The sequence below is a fragment of the Miscanthus floridulus genome, chromosome 17, assembly GCF_019320115.1.
Source record: "Miscanthus floridulus cultivar M001 chromosome 17, ASM1932011v1, whole genome shotgun sequence".
Lineage (NCBI taxonomy): Eukaryota > Viridiplantae > Streptophyta > Magnoliopsida > Poales > Poaceae > Miscanthus > Miscanthus floridulus.
Genome location: NC_089596.1, coordinates 90,576,571 through 90,599,944, shown reverse-complemented (window position 1 = coordinate 90,599,944; position 23,374 = coordinate 90,576,571). Strand labels below are relative to the sequence as shown.

Sequence of the window (23,374 nt, the reverse complement as noted above, 5' to 3'; positions counted from 1 at the left end):
ATTAAGCCAAAACAAACCGGCACTAAATAGGAGCGGGAGTCCGCAGGGGAGCATGATCCGCATTTGACAGGCCTGTATTCAATTCCGCTACGATAGATTATTACAGCCGCACCAAACTAAATACAAAGTGACGGTAATAGATAGTTGTAAACTGATTACGGGCCTAAAATACCCAACCATTCGACACCAAAGATTGGTAGATGGGCTCGGGCTGGAGGATGCTTCCGATGCCTCTAACCAAATAGCAAGAGAGAATTTCTTATTGACATGGGAAAAATGAGTCGTTTCTTTTTTTTTATCCTGAAATTTTTTTCGTTCCCTATTTGACATTCACTTTAACTTTTATCCCTAATTTGACACTACCGTCAAATCCGTGAGTTAACGGTGTTAACTGACTGTTAAAAATACGTTTTTGCCCCTAGAAAAAAAGCGGCGAAGCAAATTCGAGAGGAAAAAAACCTGCGCCCGCCTTTGATGTATGCGCCCAGCTGCAAAAAAAAAGGCGCAGGTTTTTTTTTCTTCTCAAATTTGCTTCGCCGCTTTTTTTCTAGGGGCAAAAACGTCTTTTTAACCGCCAGTTAACACCGTTAGCTAACGGATTTGACGGTAGTGTTAAATTAGAGATGAAAATTGAAGTGAATGTCAAATAGGGAACAAAAAAAATTTCAGAGCAAAAAAAAAAGAACGCTCTCAATAGTCAAAGGTTTCATCACCGACAAGTGGGACCAGGAAAAGAAAATTTAGTTCTGACAGGAAGGGCCCATCGGAAGCCTCTCCCCGCCCCGAACCGACCCGCACCCACGCTATCCGCGTCGCAGCGTGCCCTCCCCCCCCCCCCCCCCCCCCCCCCCCCCCCCCCATTGGCCTCCGCCTTCGCTCCTTCCGCAGCGTCAGATCGTCCGTCGGTCGCCGAGCCCTAGCGCCGACGATCTCAGTCTGAACCGGAGTAGCACGAGAGCCTTGCGGATCGAGGTCGCGCCGCGGCGGCAAGAACGATGGCCGAGGAGGCCAAGTACCTGGAGACGGCGCGGGCCGACCGCTCCGTGTGGCTTATGAAGTGCCCCCCGGTCGTCTCCCGCGCCTGGCAGGCCGCCTCCGCCTCTTCCTCCGACCCCGCCAACGCTAACCCCGTCGTCGCCAAGGTCGTCCTTTCCCTCGACCTACTCCGCCCAGAAGAGCGCCCTGAAGAGCCTACGCTCCAGGTAAGTATCCCCCCAATCCCCTCCACCCCGCTGGTCCCCTCCCCGTGCTTCGGCTATAGATTCTAGAATCTCCTCGATCGAACTGATGGGGAATTGTTGAAATTCCTGTGTTTGCTTAATTGGCTGCCACACTGAAGGCGTATGCTCGAACAAATTGTGTACCTGCTGTCCTGTTTGAGTTACTCCAAGGGTTGGTGAGGAATGTGCATAGGGATGGGGATGGGAGTCTTAAATTTTGTTTCTAGATTGCAGGACTGGTTTTGAGTATACAGGGTGGACTGTATATTTGGCACAAAACAGGCTGGTAGAGACTGATTGGACTGCAGGAAGAACAAGAGGAACAATCCACTGCAATTGTGGACAAACTAGATTGATATTCAACCAAAACAAGTGTTCAAATTCCAGTTGATTGCGTAGTTGCTGTGGTCTACATACGCTACATACCACACATCGGTCTTGTTGAAAGTGATTGTAAATCGTTAGGTGACTAATTTTAAGAGCAGATGCCCTAATCGGATTCCTTGGTGTTAATGCTGCTCATTGTGGGGTTTGTTTCATGTATATCTTTTGGCACCTATCATTCTTACATCATGCTATTGCAATGACAGTTCAAGATGGAGTTGGCTCAAACTAACACAGGGAATACACCTAAGAGCTACTCTTTGAATATGTTCAAAGATTTCGTGCCTATGTGTGTTTTCTCCGAATCTAACCAAGGTAGGATCCAGATTCACAGCTTGTTAGCTTTACACTGCTTCAACGCACGCCTCTCTATCTATGATTGAAATCAAGTTTACTGCCCAGACAACCTGTTCGTTTGGCCGTGGTTCGTCGTAAACGATCGTAAATTTTCAGTCGGAACAGTATTTTTCTCTCACACGAACCAGCCAGCAGTACTTCTTCACGAACCAGCAACGATACGAACCAGCCAACCGAACATGCTAATGATTTGCCTTTGTTCTTGCATGGCAGATATCCATTAATCCTTAGTTCTAACAATACCATTTTATTTAGCACGGTGATTTTGTTTGGTACAATTAGAATAGTAATCTTCATATGTTTTAGCATTGTACATTGGCTCTATTCTTTTAATATTCTTGTGGGTGTCTGGTTTGTGGAATGAAGTAGTCCATCATCATCTCACTCTTTAGTTTTTTGTTTGGTTTGTGGAATAGAATGAGTTGATCCCACTTCATTCCTTACAAGCTAATAATTAGTACTAGTATGAGGAATATGTTCATTCCACTAAATTTGAGCCATCTAAATGGGTTGACTCACCAAACAAAACACTCCATAAAATCTCTCTGTTTCTATATTACCTTTTACATTATAGTGATTTAGTCATCTGAAATAAATTCATGCAGTTAGGCATATTTGCCACTACATGTCTGACATAAATAAATGTGATTTGATGGTTATTTGTTTACCAATATTTCTAGAACTCTAGATCATTTGATTCACAGTAGGTTTGGTTCCTATATTATGTTAATATAGGGAATTTTATGCTAATGCTAAGAAACTTCGACATAATCAGTGCATGTTGACTTATCTCGTCTGAAAGTTATTTGTAAAGAGATAGGAAAATAAGGATATATCTTAAGTTTCCCTTAAACAGTTACTTATCTGAGCCAACTGTTTCCAGACTGATCTAATTGTTGTATTATATGCTCGCTTTGGTTGCTAATACATGTCGGTTCCCGACAGCCTAGTAGAAGAAATTAAGGACAGTGTTTTTATTCTTTTGCCCCGTTATCCATTCACAAAGCTAATCTCCAAGACGGTCACCCATCCCAGCAGATAAACGTCACCACTGCAGCAATGCCAGTGTGGCTCCGCCTCCATCCATGCGCTACCTAGTGTCGCTACCGTGGTCTACAGACATGATCCATTGTCTTCCTCCCTTCACACACTGCTTCCGTGGCCTAAAAGCATGATCCGTCAACTCCGACCACCCTCATACACACACCGCCACCGCCATGGTCCGAAGGCAAAATCCTTCAAATTAGGGCTTCGGTTGTCTCCAGCACTTGCTGACCTATGATTCTACAGTCGCTCGTCCTTGTATGCGGCCATGAATCCACCTTTCCTAAGCACTGCATGCTGTTGATGGTTGTTGACCTCCTCTGGTGTCCCGAGATCTGCATGCCTCTGCCCATCCACAAACTCCTCTCCCTCATTGAAATATAATTCCTATTTCCCTCTTTCCCCCATGGAGTTATTTCTGCCTGAGTCTAAGACCTGGTGTGCCCTACCCTACTTCAATTTTGTGCAAGGGGCAGTACTCGTTTAAGCTGAAGCTCTTGTGGTGGACGTTTGCGAAATGTGTCAGTTTTTGTGTGGGATGTGAGAAAGTTCGAGATGCCTGTTTGCCTTTCCTGATGTGGAGAACCACGTAAACGTGAGAAATCTGAGCTGGCATACAAGTTTGTGGGGACAAATTTGGACAGGCCAAACCCCGAAACATCATGTTTCTGTGATCATTCCAAATAGCTGCAGCATGATATATGAACAACCAGAGGGAGTATTCTTTTTTGAATAACCAACTGGCGTCAGTGGGTGTTACTAGTAACTGTTTGCTTGCAGTTTACTGATTGTAACCAGTTAGGAACCTTACCACTTTCCAGCAGCTTTTTTTGAATGTTTTTTTTTGGTTCTAATAGTGCCCTATTTGTTGCAGGGAAACTTTCATGCGAAGGAAAAGTCGAGCATAAATTTGACATGGAACCTCACAGTGATAATTTGGCGAATTATGGAAAGTTATGCCGTGAAAGAACACAAAAGTACATGGTTAAATCTAGACAAGTGCAGGTGGAGTGCTTTGATGGTTACATTATATTATCATATTATCACATTTTTTAAGTTGTGGTTTACCAATATGACATTTTCTGATTACTTGTAGGTACTTGACAATGACCACGGAATGAGCATGAGGCCAATGCCTGGCATTGTTGGTCTCATAACTTCTGGTTCAAAGGTAGTTTCATCTTCCACAACACTTGAAATTATTCATTTTGCTGTTGCCTTTAATGAGAAACATTTTCCATGTTACCGAAATATGGTCGCTGCTTGGGAAAAGGTTTGCAGTGTTTTTTACTCTCCTTTTAGGTCGTTGATCTCAGTCATGTCGTCAGTCTGTTTGACTTGCACTGCCAATTATGACATCTTGTGACTTATTGAACCTTTTGCTTGCCAGGAAAAGAAGAAGCAAGCACCAGCGAAACCATCTGATGTCAAAAGAACTCGTAGGGATCGCACAGAGATGGAAAACATTATATTCAAGCTTTTCGAAAGGCAACCCAATTGGGCCCTAAAGGCACTAGTGCAAGAAACTGACCAGCCAGAGGTATTCCCTTGTCTCTTCTCTGATATGTCAGTGGGGAAATGCATCTAAGATAAGCAGAGTGCAACTACAGATATTTCTTTTATTGTTCTCTGCTCATGTGGTTATTATTTATGTTTGTCTCTATGCAGCAATTCCTGAAGGAGATATTGAACGATCTCTGTGTGTATAATAAACGAGGACCAAACCAGGGAACGCATGAGCTCAAGCCAGAGTACAAGAAATCCACAGGAGACGCTGATGCTGCTTGAAGATGACAGACGACTTGTTGGTCTGACGTGTGCAGAATCGTTAGTTCTCTGTTTGTAACTCAGGCCACACAAACACGTGTGATCCAGTTTCATTTGTATGCTTTAAGAGGCGTTATCTGTAACAATATAAGCTGGATACACATTTGTTTAGGGAAAGGAAAAAAAAAAGAATTGAAACCAAATGTAGAGAGTCTGAATTACCGGGCAAATGTGCTTCATGGGTATCAATTTTAGCCACTTAATGCAGAGAAAATGGAGGATCTGCAATTTGAATGAGGGTAGCCATGGCTCCCGGATTTGAACGAACTTCCTGGTGCTGTCTACTAGAGCTATAATTCATGCTGAATCATGAGAGTTGTCAGCTGCATGAGTTGTGAATTGTGTGCGATCCGCATCGGCCAGATTCAGCACTCAGCATATTTGCTGCAAGTGTGGCAATGCTAGGCCACGGGCGTCCGTCCTGTTGTGAAACGGTGTCTCTCAACAGACACCTGTTCACGAAGTGATCTCATCCATCAATTACAAGATTAGTGAATAGGATTAGACAGTTAGTTTTACTCCAAAGGGCATGTCCTTTGGGAACAGTCGTGTCCCTTCGTGACACCCCCTCACTTGTATAAATATATTTCAGAGATCAATGAAAGAGATAGTTCTCCCAAATCTTGTTCATTTTACATTCACTTTTAACACGTTATCAGCCACGTTGTTCTTCCCTGAGAAGAAGGCCGGACAAGCAGTTCTGTTCGCTGGAGGACTCGCCCAGGAGAATCGGCGCTGTTGCTGTTGAACGCCATGCATCCGGCCTCGCTGGCGCTGTCCACAATCACTGCAAGACAGCCGGCATCGTTACTAGCATCTTGCACGTAAGACATCATGATTTTTCTTTCATTAATCACCGATGCCGAGCACTAGAGGCCGGATGCGGCCTCACGCCCGCGGCGAGCGGCTCTGGCTGGGCACGCACGTGCCCCTGAGCGCGTGGCCGACGCCGTCCACGCCTGCAGTGGCGGCGGCCTCGCACCTGCGGCCCGCGGCTGGCTACCCCGACGGCCGGCCCAGTCAGAGGCCCCACGCCTGCGGCCTCACGCCCTTCAACGTCCCTGCTCCCACGCGGCGCTCGCCGTGAGACGTCCATGGTACCGGATGGATCTAGTTCCCGACCGCCCATATGCGGCGGCGACGCGCTCGACCGGCGAAGGCTCCCGGCTCCTGCGCGTCCGCACGCAGGGACTGCGACGGAACCACACGGTCGGCCGGCGGTTGCTCCAATCGGCGGCCCCGAGCCCGCGGCAGTGCGCCCCGCCCCCCGCCCGCGGAGGCGATCCCGTGGCTGCAGCCTTGCGCTCGGCGGCCAGGCCCTCGCGCAGCGGCCAGTTCCTGCGCCCGTGGTCGACCCCCCACATGGCGACGGCGCTGACCGGCTCCAACGCCTGGTGCGCCCACGTCGTGCCAGCGGCGGCCGCTTCATCTCCTCCGATGAGGGGGAGTCTTCCTCGGCTTGAAGGTCGACGGGGACGGCAGTGCAGTGAAGTGGAAAGGCGGCGCCGGCGGCAAGAGGCCAGTTCGGCGGCGGATGGACTCCCACGAAGAAGCCGTGCGTCCAAGCGACGGAAACCGTCGGTGTGGAAGGGATAAGATTATGCGGTTTTTGCATAAAAATCCCCCTTATTACTTATGAATTACATAATGATCTTCATGAATTATTATAGTAATCCAGATTCATGATTAAGCCCTCAGGTTTTAACATGTCTGTAGCATACTATATTTACCTCATGTAAATATTAATTTTAGACCCTAGGTTTAAAATGCAATATGATGCACAATATTTACCTCAGTAAATAAGTATTTTTGAGACCCATGTGTCATCAAGAATTGCATCATGACATGTACTGCTGCAGATGAATTTATCACTGTAAATTCGCTTTCCAGATCCTATGTTTTCTGGAATTTTTTTAGTACTGTTCAAAGCGTTTGTCCAAATTTGCAAACCCAATAAACATGTGCTATTAACATTGCATGTTCAAAATGTTTGTCCAAATTGGCAAACCCAATAAACATGTAGTATTACTATCACGACCTTTGTATTGCAATTACTTTGTTATTTGCAATTTTCATTTTATGCTAAGCCCATTTATGCTTTATTTAAAGCTTATAGCGCTTACATTTTTAATGCAAAATTGATTAAATGTATTACCTCATTATTTGTATAACACAAATGTTCCACATTGTATGTTGGCCATACACAAGGTAGCGCTATAGTTGCTACTGTTGGATCTACACTAAATTCTTAGTGACTATTCTCAATGTGCGTACCCAACATCACAAATTGGAACATACGGTCTACATCTTTACGATGACTACCTCTAATGTGTTAGCATAAATGAGGTTTACACTATTAGAGAGATAGATCTTATCTCCTATTTATTTTGTATTAATTAATACAGCATCACCATAGCAATTTAAATTTACCCTTAGCGTAAATTCAGAAAATCTATGGTTTAAATCTTGTTAGAATAATAGCCAGCAAAGAGTTTGATCTCTTGCTCTTGATGATCACAATTATCTAACATAGTTAATGGACGTAATGTTAAACTTGATGTTCTATGGATTCATGGCAATATTTGATGCTCCTCATAAGAGAGTATCACCACTTATGATCAATTTAAATACGGAGTTTTATTTAAATAAAGCACCGTATACATCCAGGTCACACGTATGTGTATCTCAATGGGTGCAAATCGAAGCACTATATGGCTAGCTTTCAATGAGTGATACGAACAACACAAGGCAGTCATTCTGCCCAATGCCAACTATGATTGGCCACAACTTTATCTCTAGGATCATAAGTCCACTTGAGAATATAATTACGTTGTTCCAAAATATCCTCCAATATTGTGTTTTTGCGAGAGGACATAACTTACCAAATGTATTCTAGATTAATTCCTACATTACTTCAGGTCTATGTGTATGATAAACTCTTATCGAGGAATCATCATTAGCATTATAGTGATGCTCTATCATCTGAAGTACATTGAATTTTTAGAATCATACAAGTTTGATGCCATGTAATAATGCCATCCAAAGAACTTTAATGGTAAGATTTAATGCAAAAAGAAGTAGCAGCCCCATGCATTCCTTAGGGTCAAGGCATTTTCCAAATATGACAAACCATATTTTGTCCCAATTGTGTATGTTCAGCCACACAACTTGGAAATGTCATGCCTTGAAACATTTAATTGATCGGTATTACAAATCCATTGGACATAAATATCCGGCTCAACAATAAAGATATGAAGCACGCTTCTATCTTCAACCTGACACCACTAGGAAGGCCAGTTGTTCATAACAAGTTTCATGAAGAAACCAAGTAGCAACCAAACACTTAATTAATAAGTGGGTTTTATGAGCATGGAGAGCACGATCATCGAATTTACTTCGCTTGATCCATTTTGGGACCAAAATTTGTCTCCCATTTACAAACATACCTAGTTTCTACGTCCCATTTTGGTGTTGTAATATAAAATATTGTCATCAATTTCAATTGAATATCACAATAATGTGCCATCACATTTGATATTCCATTAATTAACATGTATGTAATCTATATATCTGCAAAGAATGTCATTATATTCTTCATGCTATATATAGACTTATACGGGAGTCAATCCAAATGCAAAGAGGAATTTTGCCTAGTGGATAGTTGCACCACATACTCTATATAGGGAAGCAAAATATGCCTAAATTCTTACATAGAGATAAGAAAATATTTTGTTAATCGCTTGACGCGATGTCATGATAGTGGGTTTTGGTCGTGCTACTATCATACTCCCTATTGGTACTCAAATAATAATCATGAATCCATTCTTGAATTCTGATTCCATAATGTACCCAATTAAGATTATAGAGATATCCGTCAATGTGGTTTTCATATGGAAACCTCAAGATGACAACTAAGAGGAGTATTTTTCTCTTAACAACGGATATGGCAATACTTAAACAAAACATCCTCAGTTTGATTTGACTACACATACATAACCTGTATCCAATGTTGCGTACAAATAATTCTCTCTCTTGATGTCAACAAGACTGGGCACATTTGCCTTGGTTATTCAACTATAGAGATAATTTGAGAATTATTGTCAATTCTATTGGTCATAGCATTAATATGAGCCACTATATTTCTTGAAGAAATTCAAGAACAAACTTGTGACTCTATTTACCATTTTATGGACCATAAAGATACTATATAATGCACATTTATGCATCCATAATATAGTCCCAGGTGTGTCTCTTAGTCATGAGAACCATCACTATACCAAACTCATTGCTCGAAATCTTTAATTTAGAGTAACTTATCCTGGACGCGGGATCAAATCCATTTTATATGGAACTGTTTGGTTTTTGGGTACTATATATCAAGTACCTTATGTCTATACCAATAATGGTTTTATTAAGTCTCTTATTGAGAATCAAATTGCATGACATATTAAAATAGAATTGTAATTTACCAGAACTAAGTTGTTTTCATGCGGCCTTACACACCGCATCGTTAATTCAAATTCATCAAGCTGCATTTATACAACTCCCTCCGTTGCAGTATGTACGTGAAACTTTGGCCGTAGGCAAACATTTCCCATCTGCGCATCGAGTATGTTTTCACATACCCATATCACCACCCCAACATACCAATGGGCATTAGGGATCCCAAGAGGTAACTCTGCAGGGGATTTATAAATTATCCGTATGTTGATCACATTTGAAGATAATTCTAGGCATTAGGGGGAGATTTATACCACATCAAGAATGCCAGGAATCAAAAGAGCAATCCTCACATTCATGTACCAAAAAAATTCTAAACCTAATCATTTAGAATATCTTATATTTGCATCATACTGCAAAGAATCTGCCAAAAACATTTACTGATAATAAGGGTATCATAAAATCCTCTTATCCTACTTATAATGCGCCTGAAAGAATGGAGGTACCAATTAAAACCATTCAACTCCCACTTTCAAAGAAGAGGGGGAGAAGTACGGCCGCTCTTAAGGATAATGCTCCAAGTAAGCATTCGAGGATATCGAGGACAATATTCTCCAAATCAGTAAATCCAAGTCAACCTCAAGTTGGTAGACACCCAAAATGGATGAGCATCCAAAACCTGGATCAAAATCCACCCGGATCAACGGTGCACCCAAACTCTGATCCTAGGACATTGGAACACCCTGACTCCATATGGGAAATGACTCGGAGTCCAAAAGGGTTAACATTTTCACATGCTATATTGATTTCAAGAACTGAATCAATCATTTAAAGACTACAAATTGTCGCGGCATATACTCCTCAAAGATTGCCTTTTTACCATACTGGATCCAGACCAAAAATCCTAGGCAGAGTGTCTTCACACTCAAATTTGGTCAAACTAAAAGGTGGTAATTAAGGAGATTGCTCTTGTTCAATGATGAGAAGTATTACCACAGTAATATCTTCCCTCACAGAGTTTCTTTTCAGAAGCAAGGTGGTGAACAATGAGAGCTTGTAGCATATGGTTTCACGCAGAGACCCAGCATAGTATACCCTATGGTATGTGTGAAAATGAAGTTTTCCAAATTCAATAATTGGCGGATCAAATGAATTTGATAGATTCGGACGTATAAGTCCCAATGGACTTCATATTCTGAATCCAAATACAAATCGCAACATACATTGTGTATAATTAAGCATGATTGCGTATATTGGTTATTTTGATATCATCATGATATAGAAATAATTATGCAATCATTTGAGATACCATTTCCATCATGTGGATTCGAGATGGAGGATTTGGGTAAGACCAAATGTTGCTAGGCTTACAACTTGAGCACCGTCCTTTAGAGATTTTAGTGCATCAATCAGTCTATATCCAGAAAATATTAGAGAAATTCAATATGGATAAATCATATCATAACAATACCTCAATGGTTGTTCGTTCTTTAGAAATAGAGAAAGATCCATTTAGACCATGAGATACTGGAGAAAAGATATTGGGACCAAGGTTCCATATCTTAGTGTCATTGGAGCACTTATGTATCTTGTAAATTACACCAGGCCTGATATTACATTTACAATGAACATACTAGTTAAACATAGTGCCAATCCAACTCACCGTCATTAGACGGGAGCGAAGCATATCCTCAGATATCTTTGTGGCACAAAGGATCTTGGTTTATTCTTTAAGAGAAATCATGATCCCAATATAATTGGATACACGGATGCTGGTTACTTATCTGGTCCCTATCCCAAACTGGATTTGTATTCTTACATGGAGGTACAGCTATTCATGAAGTCTTCTAAACAGACTCTGACGGCGACCTCTACTAATCATTCTGAAATTATTGCTCTATATGAGGCATCACATGAATGTGTATGACTTCGCAGAATGATTAACCACATACAATATGCATGTGGTATTGGTTCAATTGAATCACCTACAATTATCTATAAAGATAATTTTGCTTATGTTACATAAATGCAAACAGGTTACATAAAGAGTAATGTCGCTGAGGACATTGCCCCTAAGCTGTTTATTCCCCATAAGTTATAAGAAAGCGGGGAAATAAATATCTTGCAAATCCAGTCATGTGATAATCTCGCTGACCTATTTACTAAGTCCTTATCAACTTCTGTGTTTTAAAAATTGGTACATGGAATTGGTATGCGGCGACTTCGAGATTTGCCAGAATCAGGGGGAGACATCTACTAAATGTTGACCTATACCAGCATCATATTATACTCTTTTCTTTCACAAGTTTTACTTGCAAGGTTTCTTGTCAAAGTTTTTAATGAGGTAATATTAACATAAGCATGTGTCATATTTCCTATTTTCCCCACCGAGGTTTTTGTGGGAAATATCAAAGACACATATTGCCCTCACAACTCATCCATGGTTTTTCCCTGAAAAGGTTTTTCATGTGAGTTATCCAAAAGGCAATACCAATAATATGTCGTCATATTTTCTCCTAATTTTCCCACTGGGTTTTTATAGGAGTTTTAGCGGCATATCACTTTATATTGCTACTCATATTTTTTCTTAAAAGGTTTTTGGAGGAGTTATCTTTATGTCGTATCTCCAATATTTTTCTCCACTGGGGTTTTTAATGGGATACCAATGACATAGTGGTTTACTTAAATCACAAATAAATATGCTATTTTCTCCTTATTTTCCAATAAGGTTTAATGGAGTTTTTTATGGCATATCATATATTCCTCAGATTTTTCCCATAGGGTTTTTCGAGGAATTTCAGCTTACAGCTGCATTGATCTCAAGGAAGATTCGGTCAAGGGGGAGTGTTGTGAAACGGTGTCTCTCAACAGACACCTGTTCATGAAGTGATCTCATCCATCAATTACAAGATTAGTGGATAGGATTAGACAGTTAGTTTTACTCCAAAGGGCATGTCCTTTGGGAACAGTCGTGTCCCTTCGTGACACCCCCTCACTTGTATAAATATATTTCAGAGATCAATGAAAGAGATAGTTCTCCCAAATCTTGTTCATTTTACATTCACTTTTAACACGTCCCATCCGGACGTCGTGTCTCAATCTGCTGGCTGCTCTGCGGCCTTCTCCCACCGTGCCCTTCCACCCTGCGTCACTCGCTCGCTTGCTCCTTTCTCCCGTTTGTCGCGCGCCCTGCCTGCGTCGCTAGCTCCTCTCTTCTGCTCATCGTGCGCCCGCCCCTCGCTTCGGCCATGCGCCGCGCTGCCCGCTCCCTCCTGTAGCGTGCCGCCTGCCCGAGCTAAGGCAGGTGCTGCTGGTGCCCGTGGTGGTGGTGCTCGTGCGGCGCCATTCGCTGCCAGATCTCACCCCGACGACCGGAATCGACCAGCCCAGGCTTTCCCCTATGTTGTAAATGTATGTTTCAAGTGTTTTAAATGTGTTCAGAGGTATGCTGCAATTATTACATATGGATGTTGCAAAAGTACAACGGAATGTTGCACATGTGGCATATTTTGCAAGTGTTTTAAGAGGTACTCCCTCTGTTCCTAAATGTTTGTCGCCACGATTTGCGTGCCAATAACTTTGACTCAAATTATAGAAAATGCGTGCAACATTTATATCTTCAAATAAATTTATTAAAAAAACTATATTTAAATATCTATCCAATGATACTAATTATGCATCATAAATATTAATATTTTTAATATGTATTTAGTCAAAGTTGTTTCTCGGGAAACGAAAACGACAGACATTTAGGGACGGAGGGAGTATGTTACAAATGTTTGTTCAAAATATTTATCTGTTTTCAGACATATATTGCAGCAAGTGTTTTATCTGGATGTTGCATATGTTTCACACACATGTTGCGAGTGTGTTATCTGGATGTTGCATATGTTTCGCACGTATATTGCGACAATATGTTTCAAATATTTCATTTGTGTCATATGTATGTTGCATTCAAGTGTTTTATAAGTGTTTCATAGGGGCACGGGGAGTGATGGATCGGTGTACGGCCTGGACGTTGGGGGATGGGGTGCGGCGAGCTAGAGGCCGGCTCCTGGGTTCCACCCACATGGATAGAGAGGAGGGTGTCAGGGGGAAGGAGCGGGGCGCAGCGACGAGGCAGGGTGCGCGTGCGAGGCGGATGGGGACGGGCTGCGAGACTGTCCAAAAGCGAGGAGCAGCGGGCGCAGAGGCGAGGACGAGGTACGTGTGTGAGTCGCAGTGAGGCGGACTTGAGAATGCAACAGGGTCCTGATTCCTGCCTGTTCGCTGCTAAGTGTTAACGCTCAGCTACCGCCTCCTTTTCCAGGTATCTACAGCCTGTTCGTTTCGGCTGAATTGACTTATAAGCCATGGTTGAAAATACTATTGGCTGGTTTGGTGTGAGAGAAAAATATTATTCAAGTCATAGATTATAAGCCAAATATGAATAAATAAGTCGAAACGAACGTGCTGCTGGTTCTCAGCGGCTGGCTCCACGAACTCGCCGCGCTCTCAATTTCAGGTTTCCCAGCATCACTAAATATCCCAACATTTTCAAACTGTGGTGGCAGATCACGTCGAGAACATATTCCCAACCTCAACTGCATCTCTTCTACTACATCACTTTGACATTTTTCTTTGTCTTCCTCTTCAGGTGCTCCGTGATTTGTTTTGCTACCGAGTGTTGTATCAGTTATTGGGTCTTATGCATCTGTCAAACCTGTGCAACCTTTTTTTGACTACCAAAATACCATTGGGTGTCAATTTCCTTCCCAATAGGCGTGGCCTTTTGGTGAATTACTTTATCACTTCCCCTTTTTTCTGATATATATGTGTAAGTGTTCTGAGAGTTAGATGACACGGAGTACTCCGTATCAAAGTATTCCATTCGTTCCAAATTATAAGTCGCCTGCAAATAAATGAAATAAGTCAAAGCGACTTATGAATGCACAAAAAAATAAAAGTGATTTATAATTTAGAACGAATGGAGTAACAGATTACACAGAAATTTCAGCAGTGACATTGCTACACACAGAAAGCTATGGTGTTCAATTAACTGAGCATAAAACAGCACATAACAATCAACATGCTCAAATTTTCATACTTCTATACATCGCTATTCCATACCTAGCTATCCCTATCCCTAACCCAACGCCACCTATGACTTCGAGGAACAAACTGGTGAACAGTGAACTGATGGTTGTTTCAGAAGTGCGGTCTGTGGTCGCCATCGTCATCGATGCGGAGGTTGACCCCGTGACTGCGCAGCGCGTTGAGGATGGCCCAGACCTTGGTTTGGTTCTCGAACCCTTTCTTCGCGACCTCTTTCTCCGCGTTGGGGTATATGGGCTCCTGCGTGAGGCCGTCCACCTTGAGGCGCATGGCGAGCACCTCGCCGACGGCCGCCGCCGCCTTGGCGTTGCAGGCGCGGCCGCGCTCCAGCCCGTCTCGCAGGGGCCGCTCCGCGGTTGAGGCGGTCGTCACGATGCGGCCGCACTGCCGGTCCACCACGTTCGCCGTCACGTACTTGAGCGAGACGAAGAGGCGCAGCACGTACCGCTTCGCGACGGTCATGGATGGATCGGTGGCCTCCCTCCGGCTCTGAAGTGAACTGCGGGGCGGCGGAGGATGATGGAAGCGCGACTTCGCGTGCAGTGGACGCGTCAGTGGCAGCCAGGCACGGTGCCGTTTCGTCGTCGAACGACTGGAGGGTGCGGCCGTTGACGTGCGCGACGGCGCAGCGAACGAGCGCGTGGGGCGAATGCCGACGGCGGCGGGAACAGAGCGGTAGTGGGGGCAGGTAGGAGGAGGCAGTGGGGTGGAATTGGGTTATCGCCGCTGCGGAGGCTCCCTGTCGTCAGGCTCACCGCTTACGGGATGCGGTGACGGGGAAGGGCGCTCCGACGCCTGGGTAAGGTTGTGCCGTACTGCGCCGCCGTCTGCGGGGTGCCCCTCCGGCCGCCGCCTACGCGTGAGAGCGGATGCCTTTGGCGTTTGGCCCCTTGGTAGCTTGGTTTACGAGCGGGTGACGGAACGTTTTTTTTTTTGACCAAACGTGGCCCAGCTCAGCTCCTTATAAGAAAAACAAACATACCCGAGAGCCCCTCCCTCTCCCATCAGCGCCGCCGTTCCCGCTCGCCGTCTCCCTCTCCCATCTGCGAGGAGAGGCGCCTCTGCCCGCTGCGCCGGGCGCCGCCACTCCGAAACCCATCTCCGACGGCCCCTCGACAACCGTGCGTTCTCCATCTCGGTATGAACTGCAATCCCCATCTAAAACTTTTACCACCTCTGGTTTGCTGGGAAGACTTCCGCCGCGCAAATGCTGGAGTTTCTGTATGTAATCGGAGATGGGGTTCTCCGATTGATGAATTTGCTTGCACGGTTCTTGTCTCCCATCTTACGGCGAAGCAGGCAACTTCTATGCACCATGCACCAGAGGTGTTCGTTCATATGCCTTAAGTGGCTTAACCTTGTCCTTTGATCTTTGCCTTGATGCCTCAGTGGCTTATCCTTGTCCTTTGATCTTTGCCATGATCCCTCTGTGCAAACTTCAGTCTCAGCATGCTGCCTAAGCTCTTGCAGTGTGATGTGGAAATTATCATGGTCCAATCATAATGCTGGTCATTTCGAGTGTCCGGATTGCCTTAATGCAAATGTACAACTTGACGTGGATTACAGGCGAGTACGGACAAGAGATAACATGTGGAAATGGATGCAGGATGAGTCTGATATAACATGCCCATGCTATTTGTTATGGAGCAATACTGTACTCTGCTGAGACTTAAACCTCTGTATGTGTTACCTTAGCTTAAAAGGATTGCCTCTAGAAAGGTGGAGGAAATAATGGAAGGTCAATGGACAGTAGTGTGCTAGGCATATTATTTAGCCAGAGCAGAAACAATTTAGTCTTGCAGTACCTTATGCTATCCAGTCCAACATTGGTACCGCATGTTTAATAGACAATTCCCATGTTGCGCTACATTAACAAGTGAAAAAGAAGTGACTGGGTCATCTCTACTCAAATTGTCAACTTTTGTCTTGTATCTGTATTGTCCCCCATTATTGGTTATATACCTCCTAATAATTAGTTCACGTTTTGATAGTTGTTTAATGAAAAGATTTGCTATCTGAGAATACAAACGGTTCACTCTAGTTTTATTAAAGTAGGCAGACCGCATTCGACATTTATTATTTTGCCTTCTGCTATCTGCAGTTTACATACAAAGTGTTCCTCAGATGCATATAATTATGAGTTAGTTATTCTGAACCTTCTCCTGTGAAATAATTTCTCACCATTCTGATCACGCTATCCATGGTCAGTTTTTTCCTGACGTATCATTTTCATCATGTTGTTTTTTTACTGTTAAGTGTTAACATTAAAGTCATAAAAAGTTTTAAATGAGACTGTTAGCTTGAACAAAATTGCTCTGATGTTTTCTTTAAGTTTAAGGATGAAACAAGAAAATCCCATTATTTATTGTGTTTGTGGTTATATCTTCTTACTTCATTTTCTCTGTTCATGTAGATTCACCATGACTCGTGTCAGCAGTGGATTGCTGAAGGGCTTGAGGAGGGTCATGGAACAGCAAAGGATTTCAACTGGTAGGTATTTGGTTCAGTGTTACTCACAGGTTTCACCTAACATAGGAACATGGAAACTGTGATCACTGATCAATCATTTTATATGATATATACATTTACACTGAGGTGCAAGATATATTCAACCTTTCTCTTTGCAGTTTTCTGCAGACAATCACGAGTTTGGAGTTCTACTGTTTCTTTTTCTGACCTTGATGAGAAGGGTGATATGGAATATGATGATAATCGTCCAGATTCAAAGAGAGAGTTACGGCCCCAAAGCGTAGATCCCAAAAAAGGCTGGGAATTCCGTGGCGTGCACAGGGTATGGACATAAAAAAATTGGATATCCTATATCTTCTATATGAAATTCTGCCTTTTTTTTGTTTTTGAGGAGCCCTACTTTACATTTATAATCTGTTCTGCTTTTGCTAGGCCATCATCTGTGGCAAAGGTTGGACAAGTGCCTGTGCAAAAAATTTTAAGGAATGGGCATACAGTAACTGTTTTTACCGTTGGAACTGGTGGCATGTTTGACCAGAGGGTAATTGGGCCTAATGATTTGCCGAAGCCAGCTCAGTGGCATCGCATAGCTGTTCATAATGACCAACTAGGTGCTTATGCTGTTCAGAAGCTGGTGAAAAAGTATGTGGTTTAAATCAAAAGATCCTCTTTTTACCTTAATACAACTATATCTGTCTTTTTCGCCATGGATGCAGTTTTATATTTTTTTTTCTTTTACCTTATGTCAGTTCTGCAGTCTATGTTGAGGGTGATATTGAAACCAGGGTCTACAATGACAGTGTTAATGATCAAGTCACAAACATACCTGAGATCTGTGTTCGACGTGATGGTATGCTGATTCACGCAAGCTTCTTTCCTAGTATGTTGATTAGTGAGACTGTATTCTACATAAGTAGTTTTCATAGGTAACTCAATGGCAATGACCATTTTTTATGTGCTAACAATCACACAGCTATGTGTTTTTTTTTTTTCAGTTGAAATAGGATGTCCTTATATGGTAGTTTACATCTACCTTTTATTTTCATGTGTCTACATTGAACAAAAGCCTAATGTTTGGACATCTATTCTATGTGCAGGCAAGATTCGATTGGTTAAATCTGGGGACAGTGCTGCTAACATATCATTAGATGAGCTAAGTAAGTTCACTGATTATATTAAGATTTTGATATCGTAAGAAAGTACACACGAGCAACCAAACATGTGTTTGATTTCTTATACAAACAAATAAAAGCTGTTTGATCTATCAAATCTGACCTTTTCGAATGGTACGTATGGAATTATAATTATCATTTTAGTGTCCACCTAAATTCATAACTTGGTAATACAGTTAACAGCATGAGAAGCTCCAAACATTTGAAATGTGGAAAGCCATTAGTACTTAAATATACACTTGACAAATGCGAATGGCCATCGATATGCTACCTTTTCTGAGTCCAAGTTTTCAATCATGCAAATGATAACAACGATAACCTTTGGTTGCAGGGGGACTGTTCTAGCTATAGTTAAGGATGTCAGGAGTATGCTTCTAGCTTGAGGCAAGTTCGAATATGTTTGTTCTTCTTAGTCTCAGCACCACTAGTATAAGAGTGATGCTTGCTTACCTCTCTGGCTGGATTTTCATTCATTTGAACTCTAGCTTATAGTGCCAAATTTACATATCTGCAGACTATTTGAGCCCTCAATGTAACATCTCTCTGTGTAATTTAGTGCTACTGTCTTTTCCATGTGATGCACACCTGTCATTATCCAGGCCTCCTTGATCCTCATGTTGGCTTTCTTTTAGTAAAAAAAAGTACCCTTTGTTTCCAGTACTATCTTCAAATACCTTATGATTAATCAAGTAAAACTACTGTTCACTCTTCACACCATTAGAACTGAATAGTAAGAATTGACTCCCGACAACAAATTATCAGAATAAATAAATTGAGTAAAAGAAACAAATCACCAATTTTATTTTCTAGATTTGAAGGGAAACAAATGCAGAAATAAGAAAATAAAAACAGAAAATAAGCTAGATGTATCTCCTGTGGACGACACTTGATTCATGTTGTGATCATGAAACCTCAGATTAATAATATTGCTCATATTTACACTTGACATGCTGCCTGTAATATGTATAAAAAAAATACTTATAGGACAAACATTTAGTAGATTGAGAGGCTCTAACATCAATGCACTGACCTTAAGGCGACTAAAAGTGTCTCTGCTGACAGTCCTCAACTGCGAAGTTTGTTACCTACCTTGCTATTCTTAGTGTGCCTTTGATGGTGTTGCTGGCCTCCTCTTTTCCCCTGACCTCCTCCTAAGCATCTCCTTCATGCCATCAGCTACCCGGACAGCTGGGCTTGACAGCGGCATCCTGCAGAATTCCATATGAGCCTTGATAGCCTCTTCAATTCCATCCTGGCTGCTCCTGTGTTTACTGAGTTCATCCCCTACAGCCTCTGAGCATAAGCCACAGAGCCATTTCCCTCCAAAGTTGCCCTTGACATTGTCTATGTATTCCTGGGTGCAGTCCTCTTTGAGGCTACAGCAAGCACACCTCACCGATTCAATGTCCATCTTCAGTGCTCATGAAAGCCAGGTGTGTGAACCAGCAGAAGCATAGAAATAGAGCTGGAAAGCGATAGCAAGCAAGGTAGAGGGAGACAATACATACCAGCAGGGGAATAATTGGGGCCTCACCCCTCTGGACTAGGTTGCTACTCGTATGGAAAAATTGGACAGCTTGTCTTTTCCTCTGGATTGTATTGCTTAGCTCTGATCGATGATTGAAATTTCGTGATTTGCCCAGGCCCATTGTATCTTGAGCAGTGCACTAGCTGGTGAAGGCCTATGATCTGCGTTGATGGCTGCCGCGGTTCACATGGCTGTAACTGTTATGAAGGTACAAGTATCAGCAGAAGCCTGTACTCTTGATTTGAAGATGCAGTAAAACTTGGTTCACTGCGTTTCTGCTTGCACTTCTCCTAGTTTTTCAACCGTACCAAAGACTAAGAGTTTCGTTTATGAAGTAACTCCATAGATTTTTCTTGGAAGCAATAACAGGTCGTTTATGGTTTTATACCTGAAATTGGGTTTCATATGCTTGGTATGCTGGCCTTAATTACTGAACTTTTAACTTTGCTCACGTTACCTCTATCTATGGTTTGCGCTTTGCTGGCACTGGGCAGTCTAGCAACTCGTGTATTATGTCCAGATGAGAGGCTTTGTGCTGGGGTTGTTTTGCTGAATGCTTGGATCATGAGATGCTTGAATTGAAGGAGTGCTTGGGGTGAGAGAATTGCTCTGAGATGCAAGGTTAATGAACAAGAAAAAAAACATTTGGTTTTTCAAAGGTTTTCCCTTGCTTCCTCCGGTTTCCGTCACTCACCGGGAAGGCGGGAACGCATAGCCTGCACTTCTCTTCCCTGCCCATGCCTATAGAGGCTTGGACGTTGCCGATCGAGACCCCAGCCAGTAGCCATGGTGGCATCGCCATCACTGACCGTGCCGCCGTAGATTTCAGTCGACGGTCGCTCTTCGCCATGTTCTCGGGCCTTGTCATGTTAGTGTTAGATCTCTCCAGCTCGGCCCAACGGTCGAGTTAGGCCTTGACCTCGCGTCTTGATCGGGGGCGCTTAACCTGTTGGTGGGCTCCGTCACACTACACTATAAAGAGAGGTGGAGGCCGGCGGCTCTCAGAACGAGGTTCACCGTGAGCCGCCACACCCACCGACAAACACAATCCAATCTAGTGAGGGGCGTAGCCAGCGACGAGAAGCTCCACTGCCGTCTTCACCGTCGCCTCTGCGCCACCACTGCACTGCGATTGAGCGGATGGTCGGTGACATCTCACCTCCCTTCCTCTCTATCTTTCTAGATCATGTTTTAGGAAGTTTTATCCCATATATAAGGTTGTACCTGCTAAATCTATATCTAGGTGATCCAGTATGGGTATCACGTCAATGTCTCCCTGTCCATCGAATGGAAATTAGCAAACTGCACCCGGGAGGTCTCACCGAGAGGACAAGACAACGCAGAGAGGTCCCAAACGCTACTGCTAGTCTGCTACGCGAGCAAAGTGACAACGAATTGTTGTAGCTACTAGCATGTTACCGAAGCAGATCGTCGGTCATCAGCTTGGCAGATTCCAAGCAAGGTGGTATAGTAAGCGTTTCTCTGCCTGCCCGAAACGCCAGTAAAAATGGCAATGGAAGCCATGCATGTCGTCGTTACCCTTAGGCCTCGTTCGGTTGTAATGGAACTGATCCAGACGGATTGACCCAGGGGTATTTGTAATGGAACCGATCCAGACGGATTGACCCAGGGGTACGTGCAGAGCAATACCGACCATCGCGAGTCCTCCGATCCGCAGGCACGACCGCACGAGAGATCTTGCGCCGATGCCGTCGTGAGGAGTAGCGCCGCAGCAGTCGCGAGCGTTCCGCGGGGATCTGTTCCTCCACTCCAGAGCTACGGTTTGATTCCAGGCGTTGTGCAACGATTTTTCGGGCCGTATAGCGGAACAGTTCCGGGTATACGAGTTTTGTAGGCTAAATGAACACGTATTTTAGGAAGGAATCCACCGGGCCGGGATTAATCCGTAACCGAACGAGGCCTTACCAGGGAGGAGTAGATGCGCACGAATAGTTGCCATCTTGTTTTCGCATTCTCAACGGCACAGTGACACACTGTCCGGTCTCGTTCTTGTCCACCTGCTAACACTCTTCTGTGCACACCGGGGTGGGCGACGACTGACGAGTGACGACAGGACACCGCACCGTATACGAAGGGCCCGGGATCACGGCGCGCTGGCCGCTGGCGTACGTGCATGTGCCGTGAACAGACGCCTCGCCCTGTCGCCCAGGTCTGCCTCCAAGGCCAGCCCCGCGCCGCGCGTGCACGATCGCCATCGCGATCGCGAGCCGCGCCAAACCTGCTGCGTGCGCCGCGCGCGTTTCTTCCGGGGACGTCGACGCACGGTCACGGGCCGCGCAGCGGGCACCTTAGAGGCTGAGACAGCGCCCTCTGCGCGGCGGAGACGTACGCGTCAAGCGTGGTATGTAGAGCTGACCGGCCGGCCGGCCGGGTTTATCTCTCGCCCGGGCCGGGGGCCGCGCAGGCCATGTGCCCGCGCGCGCCGCGGCGGGGTCACGGGCCGGCCGGGGCAGGCATGCGTGGCCGCGCCCTGGCGTTTGGCGCGTTCCGACAGCTCGGTGGCCACTTTCGGCCAGCGCCTGCTGCTGCTGCATGCCTTGGTGTTAGCTCACTTGGCGCTTCCACGTGAAGGCCTTTCGTTCTCGCCGCGCACAGGGATGGGATATTGGGATGGTCGAGCGTCGATCCGCCCCGGCACGCCAAGATACGCGGCCTGCGCGCACGGCACGATCGGACGACGATCCCGTGTGTACCGTGTGTCGGACGCTGGACAAGTTTCCGAAATGGTCCTGAAGATCTGGGATGAACACTAGCCAGTGTACCTGTCGTCGGTACCGCACATCCAAACAGTGGGAGGCCAAAAGATGATGCGTGCAATCGATCGAGTTCTAGGATGGGCCATGAATTTTCGTACAGGTGGTCGATCTCCTTCGGGCTTTCAGCTGCCTGCAACTTGCAAATTTTTATTTTTGGAAGGATCCATCCTTCTAGTTTCTAGACGGCCCATCGCCGAAGAATTGTAGTGAACAAACGAGGCAGGCAGGGTGCCATTTTTATTATTTTTATATGTCGTGCGTACATGGATTCAGTACGTTATCCATTATTTGCAACTTGCTGGATGCTGGATGCCACGACACATGCAGACATCCTGCACGTACCAAGCGGGCGGACACGTGCGTTCCATGCAAATGCTGAGACGCTGCATTTCCTCAAGGGCCCGTCGCTCACCTCGACCCAGCTGCAGTCGTGCTCAGGAGTTTAGGACCCTCGCCTCGCGCCTACGTGCACACACGCACACACCGGCCGTATACCAGACCAGACCAGTCAAGCATACCATCCAGGACGGCGCAGGCCGTGCCCCTGGCCTTGCCCATGCTCCTCCTCCTGCTCGTCATGTCCGCACGCGCAGCGGAACCGGAGGAGCAGCAGCGCGAGGGGGCCGTGGACCCCGAGGTGACGGCGTGCAGGCAGCAGTGCGCGCGGCAGCGGCAGTTCGGCGCGGCCGAGCGGCGGCACTGCCTGCGCCAGTGCGACGAGTACGGCCGCGCCAAGCGCCGGGAGGAGCAGCGGGAAGAGGGCGCCGAGCGGGAGCGCGACCGCTGCCTGCACGAGTGCCGCGCCGGCCCGCCAAAGCCCGGCTGCGAGCGCCGGTGCCGCGAGGCGTACGAGCGGGCAACCCGCAGGCGCGGGGACGCCGGTCCTCGGGATCTGGCCTCCGTGCCGGCCCGCCAGGTCCGTGGAGACAAGTTAGAGGCTGCGGCCTAGCTAGTTACACATGTTTGAGCGGTTCATGGTTGTGGAAGACTACGTGCATAAATAAAAGTGAAATTCTGATTTTCTTTGGGGTTATTTCTTGTTTCGTTCATCGTTGGAGAACT

At 45.0% G+C, this 23,374-nt stretch overlaps 2 protein-coding genes and 1 pseudogene across 2 annotated transcripts; 2 read left to right on the top strand and 1 right to left on the bottom strand.

The window, feature by feature from the left end:
• The first annotated feature begins 850 nt into the window (after positions 1–850).
• On the top strand, positions 851–5,000 carry LOC136516435 (uncharacterized). The gene is made up of 6 exons (XM_066509830.1): positions 851–1,202; positions 1,811–1,919; positions 3,880–4,010; positions 4,102–4,176; positions 4,396–4,545; positions 4,674–5,000. The coding sequence occupies exons 1-6, from the start codon at positions 996–998 to the stop codon at positions 4,791–4,793; spliced, it is 792 nt and encodes a 263-aa protein (XP_066365927.1). The 5' UTR covers positions 851–995; the 3' UTR covers positions 4,794–5,000.
• A 9,328-nt stretch (positions 5,001–14,328) lies between these two features.
• On the bottom strand, positions 14,329–15,131 carry LOC136516869 (uncharacterized). Its single transcript, XM_066510364.1, has one exon. The coding sequence runs from the start codon at positions 14,826–14,828 to the stop codon at positions 14,460–14,462; it is 369 nt and encodes a 122-aa protein (XP_066366461.1). The 5' UTR covers positions 14,829–15,131; the 3' UTR covers positions 14,329–14,459.
• Positions 15,132–15,316: 185 nt separating this feature from the next.
• On the top strand, positions 15,317–18,661 carry LOC136516868 (single-stranded DNA-binding protein, mitochondrial-like; annotated as a pseudogene).
• Positions 18,662–23,374: the final 4,713 nt, after the last annotated feature.